This window comes from Vulpes lagopus, chromosome 19, assembly GCF_018345385.1.
Source record: "Vulpes lagopus strain Blue_001 chromosome 19, ASM1834538v1, whole genome shotgun sequence".
In the NCBI taxonomy this organism is placed as follows: domain Eukaryota; kingdom Metazoa; phylum Chordata; class Mammalia; order Carnivora; family Canidae; genus Vulpes; species Vulpes lagopus.
Genome location: NC_054842.1, coordinates 16,049,131 through 16,064,687, shown reverse-complemented (window position 1 = coordinate 16,064,687; position 15,557 = coordinate 16,049,131). Strand labels below are relative to the sequence as shown.

Here is a 15,557-nt window from a genome sequence, read left to right as displayed (position 1 = left end):
TTATTGGAGTTCGATTTGCCAACATATAGTATAACACCCAGTGCCCATCCCGTCAAGTGTTCTCCTCAGTGCCCATCACCCATTCGCCCCATCCCTCTGCCCACCTGCCCTTCCACTACCCCTTGTTTGCCCAGAGTTAGTAGTCTCTCATGTTCAGACATAGTGTTTAGATGAAGCTCGAACTCATTGACCTCTAAGTGTTGTTTTAATGCTAAGATACTTGATTCTGTAACTATTTATAAATGTATGTAAACAAATTTATCCCAAAGATGCAGATGCAATGAAACGCCGGGACACCTGCACCCCGACGTTTCTAGCAGCAATGTCCACAATAGCCAAACTGTGGAAGGAGCCTCGGTGTCCATCGAAAGATGATGGATAAAGAAGACATGGCTTATGCATACAATGGAACATTCCTCAGCCATTAGAAACGACAAATACCCACCATTTGCTTCAACGTGGATGGAACTGGAGGGTATTATGCTGAGTGAAGTAAGTCAATCGGAGAAGGACAAACATTATATGGTCTCATTCATTTGGGGAATATAAAAATAGTGAAAGGGAATAAAGGGGAAAGGAGAAAAAATGAGTGGGAGATATCAGAAAGGGATATAGAACATGAGAGACTCCTAACTCTGGGAAGCGAACTAAGGGTGGTGGAAGGGGAGGAGGGCGGGGGGTGAGGGTGAGTGGGTGATGGGCACTGAGGGGGGCACTTGACAGGATGAGCACTGGGTGATATTCTATATGTTGGCAAATTGAACACCAATAAAAAATAAATTTATTTAAAAAAAAACTAAATATTTCCTTTTCCTAAATGAAGTCCTTACAAGCAGGTATGATTTTGTTGGTGACCAGTAAAACTAAAATTGTTAATAGAAAATTGAATTAAAATAGAAATTGAATTGTTAATGAAAAAAATACCTTTACTAGAGAAACTGAAGTCTGAACTTATTTTTTTATTTTATTTTTTTTGAAGTCTGAATTTATCTAACATAAAATACATCATATACTTTTAAAAAATATTTATTTATTTATTTATTTATTTATTTATTTATTTAAGAGCACAAACAGGGGGAGCAGCAGAGGGAGAGGGAGAAGCAGGCTCCTCACTGAGCAGGAAGTCCAATGTGGCACTTGATCTCAGGACCCTGAGATCATGACCTGAGCCAAAGGCAGACACTTAATTGACTGAGCCACCCAGGTGCTCCAAACATACATTTTATACCTGTTTCCCCCTCTGGAATGCACTGACTCTGTAAGATCCAGTTAAACTAAGATGGCAATTAATTACTTTCCACTGAGGCAATTCCTTGGGGGACAGATCCACCAAGCCCCATGTTTCCTGATACCCCAACCACCCTGAAGAGACTTGCTCCCTTGTGCCTGGGCAGCATTGGCTGCATTTGGGGGTGTTGTAGGCTTTGTGGGAGGTTAAAATGTCCCTGTACCTGTGCCCCCTGTTCAACCTTGTATGAACATAGCTCAGTTCTTTCCTTGCGTGAAAATTTCCAAGCTACCAGCTAGACTCTGAAACAAAAATGCTCAATCTTAGGATTAATGAGATTTGCTCCTACTAAGAGCAGCTCTGGTGAGTGACACTTGTCCATATTTTATGAAATTTATAGACATCCTACTGAGGAGAGTAGTCTATGATTTCCTCTCATAACTCATTCATTTTTTGAACAACGTTCATCATGTTTCTATACCTATGAATCCTCCTGAATAGCTCCAGCAAGTCTATAAATGACCAACAAAATGGTAAATTCAATGTGTTTTGCTGTTATTTTAATTTTCCTTTCTTAAATATATGACACTACTGTACAGTTTTTCTTCTAAAATATCTCTCTTCTGCTGAATCTGATACCACTCGTCCCTGCCGGTTTTCCTCCTCTATGAATATTCTTCCTCTGTCTCCTTGGCTGGTTCCTCTTATGCATGTCTTTTGAAATTTGGCAGTATCTAAATGTCATCCTCAGTCCTCTTTTCTTTTTTTTCCCCTAAAAATATTCTTGTAAGTGCCCCTTCAAGGAGCTAATTTAACTGCTTCTCTACATGATTTGCACACTTTTACTGAATTGGTGCTGTTTTAGGTACCACCTGACTTTCAGATCTTCATAAACAACCTCAAGATCAGCACACCATCACCTCAGACTGGGTCTCTCTCATCAGAGTCATCTCTCTCAACTGCCTTCTGTTATCTATCTCAACTGCCTCTGTTATCTATCTTCCTCTCTGCACATCTATCAGCCATCAGGAAACCTGCTGTTTTCTCTCATAATTGTTACCTCTTGTCACACTTATTGATTAGTTCAAACCTTCATCATCTCTGGCAATATTTAATCCTTCAGTTTTATTTTCTTCCAATCCAATGTCCATGCTGTTGCCAGATGCTTCCTAAAAATTAGTTTCAGTGAGTTTTCAAAATAAAGGACAAACATTTTATGGTATCATTCATTTGGGGAATATAAAAATAGTGAAAGGGAATAAAGGGGAAAGGAGAAAAAATGAGTGGGAAATATCAGAAAGGGAGACAGAACATGAGAGACTCCTAACTCTAGGAAACGAACAAGGGGTGGTGGAAAGGGAGGTGGGCGGGGGGTGGGGGGTGACTGGGTGACAGGCACTGAGGGGGGCACTTGATGGGATGAGCACTGGGTGTTATATATGTTGGCAAATTGAACACCAATAAAAAATAAATTTATTAAAACAACTAAATAAATAAAATTAAAATAAAAAAATAAATTACAGCAAAACAAAAAGATACTAGCTCAGTGATTTTCAACTCCTTTCCATTGGTTAGGGATTAATCAACAGAATAAACTAAAGCATCTGACGGAGTAATTCAAGTACCTTAATAGTACTGTATAGAATTGAAATCACTCGCGAATATATCCAGTTAAGTAAATATTTACTTAGTGCTGCTATGTTAGGTACCATTGCCAAGCGTGGAGAAATGGACAGTGAAGAAATTGCCTCATGGTGAAGAAACTCAGTGAAAATGGACTGATCTTTCAACAAATCCACAGATTTCTTAAAAAAAGAAATAGAAATCAGTAGAATGATTCTGACACCCAGAATGATTTTATCATTCTACATTATCTCATTTAACATAAAGACTGACACTAGCCAACCCTCCCCAACAATTATGTTACATGTGATGTTAAGGTTTTGTTTGTTTGTTTGGTTGATTATTTTAGGAAATGGGCACTAATATATTTCAAGTCCAAGAGAAAAAGAATACTGGAAAGGCATATACTCCACCATTTAGCATTCTGCCTACAACATAGTAAGAACTAAATACATTTTAGAAAACCTCATTATTTGTTCAAATGAACTTCATTAGACATATCTGAATCCAAATCATCCTAAGGTCTTAACAATTAAAAGGAAAAGGTATCATCAGAGATCTATCAAGTTCCAAACCTCGGGACTCAGTGGCATCTGCATGTTACAATTTTAAAGTTGATTTCACTGTTTAAGCTTGCCCTTGGAATTTCATTCCAACCAAATTTCATTATTTTAAAAATGTTGAGAGTCTTTCAGAAGCAAGGAATATGATTGTCCTTAGAATGAACATCTCCCTTAAGTCTGGACTGTTCCTAGATCCATTTACAAGATGGTACCAAAAACTTCATTTTAGATGGTTAATGAAGGAAATTTTACTACCTCATTGTAATCCTAAGGTATTGTATATAAGATGTAATAATACTAGTATATCAGTGCAATCCTAAATGACTTTGTTGAGTGGAAAGACTTAATTGTCTCCATCAGTTTTTCACCTTTGACAATCCAAACTCTGCTCCAGAAAATTCTGATGACTTTTTTTTTCACCTATGTGAAGCTATTGATCACATTTAGATGTTCTATTTCTGAATAATAGGTAAAGATTTTTCTAAGTTAAATGTTACCTACTCACTATGGGGATAAATTTGTCTCGATTTCCATACCTCTAGGCTGAGTGCACCATTCCTTGACATACAGATATACTAAATATGATACATTCTTTACAACTGTTGTTTGGCTTCTTTGACAGAGTCATACTTTCTACCTTCAGTGTGACCATGGCCAACTTGACCTCCATGAGTGGATTCCTTCTCATGGGGTTTTCTGATAATCGTGAGCTTCAGATTTTACATGCATTGCTGTTTTTGGCGACATACCTGTTGGCCTTGACAGGCAACCTCCTTATTATCACTGTAACCAGCTTGGACCATCACCTCCAGTCCCCCATGTATTACTTCTTGAAGCACCTCTCTCTTCTGGACCTCTGCTTCATCTCTGTCACAGTTCCCCAGTCCATCACAAATTCACTTATGAACAATGGTTACATTTCCTATGTCCAGTGCATTCTTCAGGTGTTCTTCTTCATAGCTCTGGCCTCATCAGAAGTGGCCATCCTCACAGTGATGTCTTATGACCGCTATGTCTCCATCTGTCGGCCCCTGCAGTATGAGACCATTATGAACCCCTGCATTTGTAGGTATGCAGTGACAGCTGTGTGGCTGGCTGGGGGCCTCTCTGGGCTCATGCATACGGCTGTGAACTTCTCCATACCTCTCTGTGGGGAGAGAGTCATTCACCAATTCTTCTGTGATGTTCCTCAGATGCTGAAACTAGCTTGTTCTCATGAATTCATCAGTGAGATTGCAGTGGCTGCCTTCACAACGTCAGCAGCATTCATCTGCTTGGTCTCCATCGTGCTCTCCTATGTTCATATCTTTTCTACCGTGCTGAGGATCCCATCAGCCGAGGGCCGGACCAAAGTCTTTGCCACCTGCTTACCACACCTGTTTGTAGTCACCTTCTTCCTCTCCACTGCAGGCTTTGAGTTTCTGCAGCCCCCTTCTGACTCCCAATCAGGTATGGATATCATGTTATCCATATTCTATACGGTGATACCACCAACACTCAATCCAGTTATATACAGTTTACGGAATGAAGCCATGAAGGCAGCTCTGAAGAAGGTGCTGTCAAAAGGAGAATTTGCTCAGAGAAAAATGTATTTAAAAACCATTTTTAAATTCTAAAAATCCATACAAATGAAAGGTACTCCCAATATATTTCACATTGTAAGAGAGAGGTCTGATTTCCTTCCAGAACTCCATTCCAACGTTTCTTCTTTTTTTTCTTTGGGAACGGGGCCCAGGAATCTCCATTTCTAAAAGAAAAAATAAAAGCAGGCACCCTCCCCCAGGTGCTTCTACTCCAGGAGGTGCCCCCAGCCTCACCTGCCAGTGTTGTACAGCATACCACTCCCTCTTCTGCTCATGCACCCTCCCCGCCCCCCCCGCAGAAAAGGATTTTGAAAGATCATGTATCCCCTCACTTTCTAGATATCAACTTAAGATGTTGCCAAAGTATGTCTTTCCTGGTGTCATGTAAATATTATTTTAAAATAAAAATGTTATATCACTCTTTTAAAAAAAAATCATGTTTTTATTTTTATTTTAATTTTTTTAGTCTGCATGCCCTTTATTTTATTTTATTTTATTTTATTTTTTATAATAAATTCATTTTTATTGGTGTTCAATTTACCAACATACAGATGAACACCCAGTGCTCATCCCATCAAGTACCCCCCTCAGTGCCAGTCACCCATTCACCCCCACCCCCCGCCCTCCTCCCCTTCCACCACCCTAGTTTGTTTCCCAGAGTTAGGAGTCTTTATGTTCTGTCTTCCTTTCTGATATTTCCCACACATTTCTTCTCCCTTCCCTTATATTCCCTTTCACTATTATTTATATTCCCCAAATGAATGAGACCATATAATGTTTGTCCTTCTCCCAATGACTTACTTCACCCAGCATAATACCCTCCAGTTCCATCCACGTTGAAGCAAATGGTGGGTATTTGTCATTTCTAATGGCTGAGTAATATTCCATAGTATACATAAACCACATCTTCTTTATCCATTCATTTTCGATGGACACCCAGGCTCCTTCCACAGTTTGGCTATTGTGGACATTGCTGCTATAAACATCGGGGTGCAGGTGTCCCGGCGTTTCACTGCATCTGTATCTTTGAGGTAAATCCCCAGTAGTGCAATTGCTGGGTCGTAGGGCAGGTCTATTTTTAACTCTTTGAGGAACCTCTACACAGTTTTCCAGAGTGGCTGCACCAGTTCACATTCCCACCAACAGTGTAAGAGGGTTCCCCTTTCTCCGCATCCTCTCCAACATTTGTGGTTTCCTGCCTGGTTAATTTTCCCCATTCTCACTGGTGTGAGGTGGTATCTCATTGTGGCTTTGATTTGTATTTCCCTGATGGCAAGTGATGCGGAGCATTTTCTCATGTGCTTGTTGGCCATGTCTATGTTTTCCTCTGTGAGATTTCTGTTCATGACTTTTGCCCATTTCATGATTGGATTGTTTGTTTCTTTGCTGTTGAGTTTAATAAGTTCCTTATATATCTTGGAAACTAGCCCTTTATCTGATACATCATTTGCAAATATCTTCTCCCATTCTGTAGGTTGTCTTTTAGTTTTGTTGACTCTACCTTTGCTGTGCAAAAGCTTCTTATCTTGATGAAGGTCCAATAGTTCATTTTTGCTTTTGTTTCTTTTGCTTTCCTGGATGTATCTTGCGAGAAGTTACTGTGGCCAAGTTCAAAAAGGGTGTTGCCTGTGTTCCTCTCTAGGATTTTGATGGAATCTTGTCTCACATTTAGATCTTTCATCCATTTTGAGTTTATCTTTTTGTATGGTGAAAGAGAGTGCTCTAGTTTCATTCTTCTGCATGTGGATGTCCAATTTTCTCAGCAACATTTAGAGAAGAGACTATCTTTCTTCCAATGGATAGTCTTTCCTCCTTTGTCAAATATTAGTTGACCATAAAGTTGAGGGTCCACTTCTGGATTCTCTATTCTGTTCCATTGATCTATGTGTCTGTTTTAGTGCCAGTACCACACTGTCTTGATGACCACAGCTTGTAGTACAACCTGAAATCTGGCATTGTGATGCCCCCAGCATGGTTTTCTTTTTTAAAATTCCCCTGCCTATTCGGGGTCTTTTCTGATTCCACACAAATCTTAAAATAATTCGTTCTAACTCTCTGAATTCTATCAAACATTTAAAGAAGAAACCATACCTATTCTACTAAAGCTGTTCGGAAAGATAGAAAGAGATGGAGTACTTCCAAATTCGTTCTAGGAGGCCAGCATCACCTTAATTCCAAAACCAGACAAAGACCCCACCAAGAAGGAGAATTACAGACCAATATCCGTGATGAACATGGATGCAAAAATTCTCAACAAGATACTAGCCAATAAGTTCCAACATTACATTAAGAAAATTATTCACCATGAACAAGTAAGATTTATCCCCGGGACACAAGGCTGGTTCAACACTCGTAAAACAATCAATGTGATTCATCATATCAGCAAGAGAAAAACCAAGAACCATATGATCCTCTCATTAGATGCAGAGAAAGCATTTGACAAAATACAGCATCCATTCCTGATCAAAACTCTTCAGAGTGTAGGCATAGAGGGAACATTCCTGGACATCTTAAAAGCCATCTACAAAAAGCCCACAGCAAATATCATTCTCAATGGGGAAGCACTGGGAGCCTCTCCCCTAAGATCAGGAACAAGACAGGGATGTCCACTCTCACCACTGCTATTCAACATAGTACTGGAAGTCCTCGCCTCAGCAATCAGACAACAAAAAGACATTAAAGGCATTCAAATTGGCAAAGAAGAAGTCAAACTCTCCCTCTTTGCCGATGACATGATACTCTACATAGAAAACCCAAAAGCCTCCACCCCAAGATTGCTAGAACTCATACAGCAATTTGGTAGCGTGGCAGGATACAAAATCAATGTCCAGAAGTCAGTGGCATTTCTATACACTAACAATGAGACTGAAGAATGAGAAATTAAGGAGTCAATCCCATTTACAATTGCACCCAAAAGCATAAAATACCTAGGAATAAACCTAACCAAAGAGGTAAAGGATCTATACCCTAAAAACTACAGAACACTTCTGAAAGAAATTGAGGAAGACACAAAGACATGGAAAAATATTCCATGCTCATGGATTGGCAGAATTAATATTGTGAAAATGTCAATGTTAACCAGATCAACAGAATGAACTATTTATAAAGAATGTGCCCATTTGGGTCTCATTCATTTGGGGAATATAAAAATTAGTGAAAGGTAATTAAGGGAAAAGGAGAGAAAATGAGTGAAAATATCAGTGAGGGTGACAAAATATGAGAGACACCTAACTCTGGGAAATGAACAAGGGGTAGTGGAAAGGGAGGTGGGCAGGGGGTTGGGGTGACTGGGTGATGGGCACTGAGGAGGGCAGTTGGTGGGATGAGCACGGGGTGTTTTGCTATATGTTGGCAAATTGAACTCCAATAAAAAATTAATTAATTAATAATTTTCAAAAAAGAATGTGCCCATTTAAATGAGAAAAGTCATCAGAGATTACCAATCAAGAAGGAAGGAATTGGTTGCAGTTAATTGACGTTAAAGATTATTGACATTATGATAAGGTTAATCTTAGAACCCACACTCATCAATAATCAGGTTATCACTGACAGTTTCTCCTGTTTACTTTTGTTCACTTAATCTTTTGTTTATTCCTATTTTTTTCATCTCCATAAATAACTTCTGCCCACCTCATTGTTCAAATCAGATTATGGATTATGGATTACTCAGCCCTGGTCTTCAACCAAAATGCTACTTATGTCTGCTGACATCTTTTTGGTCCAGGCAACATTATCCTAGGCTGGTGCACTGGAGAAGACTTGTAATGATTCCCACAAATCTTCTGTTTTGATTATAATACAATACAAGTTCTCTTTTGAATACAATACACTATGATTTTTTTCTTTTTTACTTTTTTATTAACTTTGTGATAAAATTTATATGAAGGGCCTTATGTACACTTAAAGTGTATAAATCATTGAACATTGACAACATCCACAATCAAGATAGAGAATATGTCCAGGATCCCAAAAAGATTCTTTTTTAAAAATATTTTATTTATTTATTCATGATAGACATAGAGAGAGAGAGGCAGAGACACAGGCAGAGGGAGAAGCAGGCTCCACGCCGGGAGCAGGACACGGGACTCAATCCCAGGACTCCAGGATTGTGCCCTGGGCTAAAGGCAGGCACTAAATCGCTGAGCCACCCAGGGATGCCCCCAAAAAGATTCTTGATTACCCTACAGGCCTTTCTCCCCCAACCTCTACTTCAAGAAACCACTAATCTGCTTTTTGCCATTAAACATTTGTTTGCATTTTCTAGAATTAGTATAACACCCAGTGCTCATCCCATCAAATGCCCTCCTCAATGCCTGTCACCTGGTTACCCCAACCCCCTGCCCACCTCCTCTTCCACAACCCTTTGTTCATTTCCCAGAGTTAGGAGTCTCTCATGGTTTGTCTCCCTCTCTAATTTTTCCCACTCAGTTCCCCTCCTTTCCTTTATCATCCCTTTCATTATTTCTTATATTCCCCATATGAGTGAAACCATGATTGTCCACTCGGCATCTGCATTCTTGGATATCAAGCTTCTTTTGCTGAGCATAATGCTTTTGTGATTTAACCATGTAACTGAGTTCTGGGTTGTATTCCATGAAATAGATATGCTACTATTCTGTTTTTATTCATGAACAATTCATGAGCAAATGGGTTGTTTGCATTTTGGGGTATCTTAACTAAAGCCTTCATAAATATTCATCTACAAGTCTTTTTGTGGTCATGTTTTGATTTATTTTAAATGAATACTTGACACTGAAAAGGCTGGATTCATAATGTAGGCATTTGATTAATTTTTAAAAAATTGTCACATTGATTTCCAAAGTAGCTGTTCTGTATTATGTTGCCTAGATAAAATATGCCAGTGATATATGAGAGATCCAGTTGCTCTTCATTCACACCAACATTAGTTATTGTCACTGTCTTTAATTTTTTAGCTTTTAAAATATGCATTTAATGGTATATCAATATGTTTTGGGTTTCCCTATAACTAATGAGGTTGAGTATCTTTTCATGAGCTTCTTAACCACTTATGTATCTTAAATTTGGAAGTTTTTGCTCAGATCTTTTGCTCATTTTTAAGTGGGTGGTTGGCTTTATTATTATTGAGATATACATGCATGTATGTATATCATATATCTGTATTATAATCTTGTTCAATTTCTTACCTCTAGTTGTTCACTCAATGTTTTTAAGAGCCATTTTAAGAGCAAGGTCCACATCTAGCACCTTGTCTCTAACCACCGCATAGTTTTCAATGGTTTACAGCCTCAGTATGTTGCATAGTCACTTTCCCATTGATGAACATCTGGATCATTTCCAATTACCCATCATTACAAATAATGCTGAAATGTACATCTTCAAATAAGTGTCTTTATTGGTCTTTAAGGGCATATTTGGGAAATACACCTGGGAGCATTATTGTCCACAATCATGCACGTTTGTGTGACTCCTCTGGTAGGCAACTGGCTTATTCAGATTTTCCTCAAATGCTTTTTCCTTTTGTTGATTTTAATTTGATAAATTGTTAGTACTTTTTTTTGGATACAAATACGCACACACACATCACATTTTATACCTCTGTTTTTATTTTATTGAAACATAATTGGTAGACAAAAAGTGCACACATCTTAATGAGTCTGACCTTATGCCTATATATGTGAGGATCTCTTGTGGGTCTTTTCTTCTATTTATTACCTATCTCTCCCTGTACTAATAAAACATTATCTTAATTACTATACATTATAGATCCTGCTACCCAGTAGGATGAGTTTCCCCCATTTTGTTCTTCTTCAGATGTTTCTTGGTTTCCTCTTCTACTTCTGGATAAATTTCAGAATCAGAGTCAGAACATCAAATTCTAAAAACAAAAAAAAAAGTAAAAGCAAACCTAGAATTGCACTAAATCTACATATTAACAAAGAAACTATTAACTATTAAAGATTACTAAAGATATCATCTCAGAACAAGGTAAATGTCCATATTTATGTACCTCTTCTTTATGTCTTTCAGTAAAGTTCCATAGTACCTTGTGCAATGTTCTTCCTGTGCTTTACTAGATTTATTTCTGGACATTTTAATTTGACAATTACCAGCAATTATATTTCCTAAGTTACATTTTTCCTCTTTATTACATATGTGTAGAAAAAACTGATATTGGGCCAAGAAAGTTGTTGAGTCATCTTATTTTTCTATTGTTTTAACTATAGATTCTTGGACATTTTCTATGTAGGCAAATATGTCTTCTGTGTAGGCTGAGGTGGCCATTCCTGCAGTAATGTCTTATGGCCAATATGCACCATGTTCTTCCCCTGCACTCAGAGGTCATGTCATCATGGATCCAGAACCTGGAAAGGGCTATGATGGCTGTGTGTCTGCAATCTTGTATACAGCCGACACATTATCATATTCTGTAGGGCCAAGACAACTCACCGTTCTTCTGCAATGCCCCCTAGTGCCCAAGCTCTCCTACTCCAATCTTGGAATGATGGGGTAGCAGTCTTCGTGTCGGTAATGGCATCCACCTGCTCCATTTCCACTGTCTTCTCCAAGGCTTCCTCCACCTGCCTGCCTTGCCTCTATTGTGTCATTTTGAGTTGCTAAAGCCAACTTCAAATTCTCCCCTACTTTTGTCCTTGTGTTATCTTTTACACAGTAATGCCCCCAACACTCCACCCTGTTATCTGCAGCCTGCAGAATGAATATGAGGGGAGCTTTAGGAATGATATCGTTGGGTGAGCAGTCCACCAGGAAAACAACACTTCTGTACTTCTGTTGTTGATGTCTGTCCAGTTACACACAAGAGCTTTAATGATGGGAATGTATTCCATATATAATATTGGGGAAAAGCAGTAAGTCTTTTTTCCTGTAAATAAAATATATAACCATTGGATATGGAAACACTTCATGTGATTTCTTCACCTTTTTTGTCATTAAAACCATTTTTTTTCACTGAGGGGGGCACTTGAAGGGATGAGCACTGGGTGTTATTCTGTATGTTGGCAAATTGAACACCAATAAAAAATAAATTTATTATTTAAAAAACCATTTTTTGTTTTTGTTTCTTTGAATTTAGAAAAAATAAATAGTTATAGCCATTTAATACTGGCTCACTACTTCCTTTTTTCCACAAATGAACCAAGTATTATAGAACACACACACACACACACACACACACACACACACAAACAAGCACATTTTAAAAACACCCTGTATAGATGCAGTGAAACACTGGGACACCTGAACCCAATGTATGTGCAACTTTATATATTATTATGTACATCTACATAGTTTTACTATTATAATTAACTCAATGCACAGTGTTTAGTGGAATTCATAACATAATATCATTCAATCACTAATCTATTTTATGTGAATGTTTTTTTCCAACTTTACACTATGATAAGTAATGCTAAACATTGAAGTTCTGCTTTTCATGATGACAAGGAATGGCATCACCGATTCAAAGTGTATAAAATGTTCAACTCCCTGGAATATATAACTATATTGCTTTCCAAAAGCATTAAATGATTTAACATGGCTATTAGCAATGTGTAGCCATGACACTGTTCCTTCGTGTCTCACATGATTTTAAGAATTCTTGCGGGAGGTATCCACAGAGATCCTATCAGGTGATTGAAACCATACCAGGTCTCTGGATCACAAAACTGCATAAAATATACACAGAGTAGGATATTGTGTGGATTGTTAATTTTTTCAATTTTTATAGCAGTAATATTTTACCTTTTATTTCTTTGCTTTTAAAAATTTTTTTATTGGAGTTCAATTTGCCAACATATACCATAACACCCAATGCTGACCACGCCAAATGCCCCCCTCAGTGCCCATCACCCAGTCACCCCGATCCCACCCACTTCCCCTTCAACTACCGCTTGTTCATTTCCCAGAGTTAGGTGTCTCTCATGTTTGGTCACCCTCACTGATATTTCCCACTCATTTTCTCTCCTTTCCCTTTATTACCTTTCACTAATTTTTATATTCCCCAAATGAATGAGACCATGTAATGTTTGTCCTTCTCTGACTGACTTATTTCACTCAGCATAATACCCTCCAGGTCCATCCACGTCGAAGCAAATAAGGGGTATTTGTCATTTCTAATGGCTGAGGAATATTCCATTGTATACATAAACCACATCTTCCTTATCCATTCATCTTTTGATGGACACCGAGGCTCCTTCCACAGTTTACCTATTGTGGACATCGCTGCGATAAACATTGGGTGCAGGTGTCCTGCCATTTCACTGCATCTGTATCTTTGGGGAAAACCCCCAGCAGTGCAATTGCTGGGTCCTAGGGCAGATCTATTTTAATTCTTTGAGGAACCTCCACACAGTTTTCCAGAGTGGCTGCACCAGTTCACATTCCCACCAACAGTGCAGGAGGGTTCCCCTATCTCCACATCCTTTCCAGCATTTGTTGTTTCCTGCCTTGTTAATTTTCCCCATTCTCACTGGTGTGAGGTGGGATCTCATTGTGGTTTTGATTTGTATTTCCCTGATGGCAAGTGATGCAGAGCATTTTCTCACGTGCTTGTTGGCCATGTCTATGTCTTCCTCTGTGAGATTTCTGTTCATGTCTTTGGCCCATTTCATGATTTGATTGTTTCTTTGCTGTTGAATTTAATAAGTTCCTTATATATCTTGGATACTAGCCCTTTATCTGATAGGTCATTTGCAGATATCTTCTCCCATTCTATAGGTTGTCTTTTAGTTTTGTTGACTGTTTCTTTTGCTGTGCAGAAGCTTTTTACCTTGATGAAGTCCCAATAATTAATTTTTGCTTTTGTTTCTCTTGCCTTCATAGATGTATCTTGCAAGAAGCTGCTGTGGCTAAATTTCAAAAGGGTGTTGCCTGTGTTCTCCTCTAGGATTTTGATGTATTCTTATCTGACATTTAGATCTTTCAACCATTTTGAGTTTATATTTGTGTATGGTGTAAGAGAATGGTCTAGTTTCATTCCTCTGCATGTGGCTGTCCTATTGGCTAGTATCTTGGTGAGAATTTTTGCATCATGTTCATCAGGGATATTGGTCTGTAATTGTTCCTTTTGATAGAGTCTTTCTCTGGTTTTGGGATCAAGGTAATGCTGTCCCCATAGAGTGAGTTTGGAAGTTTTCCTTCCATTTCTATCTTTTTTTTTAAAAAATGATTTTGTTGTTTTTTTTTTTTTCATGAGAGACACAGAGAGGGAGGTAAGAGGTAGAGACTTAGACAGAGGGAGAAGCAGGTTCTCTGTGAGGAACCCAATGTGGGGTTTCATCCCAGGACCCATGGATCATGACCCAAGCCAAAGGCAGATGCTCAACCACTGACCACCCAGGTGCCCCCATTTCTATCCTTTGAAATGGCATCAGTAGAATAGACATTAATTTTTCTTTATACGTTTGGTAGAATTCCCTTGGGAAGGCATCTGGCCCTAGGTTCTTGTTTCTTGGGAGGTTTTTGATGACTGCTTCAATTTCCTTGTTGGTTCACGTTTTCTATTCCTTATTGGTTCCGTTTTGGTACTTTAAAAATTTCTAAGCATGCATCCATTTTTCCAGACTGCCTAATTTGTTGGCATATTTGCTCATAATACATTTTTAAAATGTTTCTATTGCCTTTGTGTTGCTCAGGATCACTCCTCTTTCATTAATGATTTTATAATTTTGGTCCTTTCTCTTTTTTTTTTTAAATATGGCTAGGGTTTTATTTATCTTAGAATTTCTTTCAAGGAAGCTTTTTTTAATTTATAAATTTATTTTTTATTGGTGGTCAATTTGCCAACATATAAGAATAACACCCAGTGCTCATCCCATCAAGAACCAGTTCGTAATTTTTAAAATCTTTTCTGTTTTTCTGCTCTGTATTTCATTGAATTCTGCTCTAATCTTTATTATTTCTCATCTCCTGCTGGGTTTAGGCTTTATTTACTGTTCTTTCTCCGGTTACTTTAGGTGTCAGGTTAGCTTGTGTATTTGAAATTTTTCTAATTTTTTGAGAGTCTTGTATTGAAATGTACTTCCCTCTTAGGACCCCCTATGTTATTTCCCACAGGTTTTGAACAGTTGTGCTTTCATTTTCATTAGTTTGCATGAATATTTTTCATTTTCCTTTAATTTCCTGATTGACCCATTCATTCTTTAGTAGGATGCTTTTCAACCTCCAAGTGTTGAGTTCTTTCCAAATTTTCTCTTGTGATTGAGTTCTAATTTCAAGGTACTGTAGTCTGAAAATATGCAGGGAATAATCCCAGTCTTTTGGTATCTGTTGAGATCTGATTTGTGACCCATTATGTGGTCTATTCTGAAGAAAGTTCCAGGTACAGTTGAGAAGAATGTGTATTCTGCAGCATCAGGATGTAATGTTCTGTATATATCTACGAAGTCCATCTGGTCCAGTGTGTGATTCAAAGCTCCCGTTTCATTGGTGATCTTCTGCTAAAATGAACTGTCCTTTGCTGTGAGTGGAGTATTAAAGTATTGTTATCTACATATTTCTTTAATTTTGTTATTAATTGGATGACATAATTGGCTGCTCCCATGTTAGGAGCATAAATAATTA

General features: G+C 38.2%; 2 protein-coding genes across 20 annotated transcripts in view; both read left to right on the top strand.

Annotated features, from left to right (window-relative positions):
- RBMS3 (RNA binding motif single stranded interacting protein 3) overlaps window positions 1–15,557 on the top strand; it is a 1,727,904-nt gene that overhangs the window by 398,155 nt on the left and 1,314,192 nt on the right. The gene's annotated exons all lie outside the window — the stretch shown is intronic.
- On the top strand, window positions 4,065–5,030 carry LOC121479012 (olfactory receptor 14J1). The gene has a single exon (XM_041734535.1). It carries the CDS (start codon window positions 4,065–4,067, stop codon window positions 5,028–5,030), a length of 966 nt encoding a protein of 321 aa, XP_041590469.1.

Bases quoted from the DNA above. Each gene is read 5' to 3' on its own strand.
- LOC121479012 (XM_041734535.1), top strand. From the start codon at position 4,065: ATGGCCAACTTGACCTCCATGAGTGGATTCCTTCTCATGGGGTTTTCT.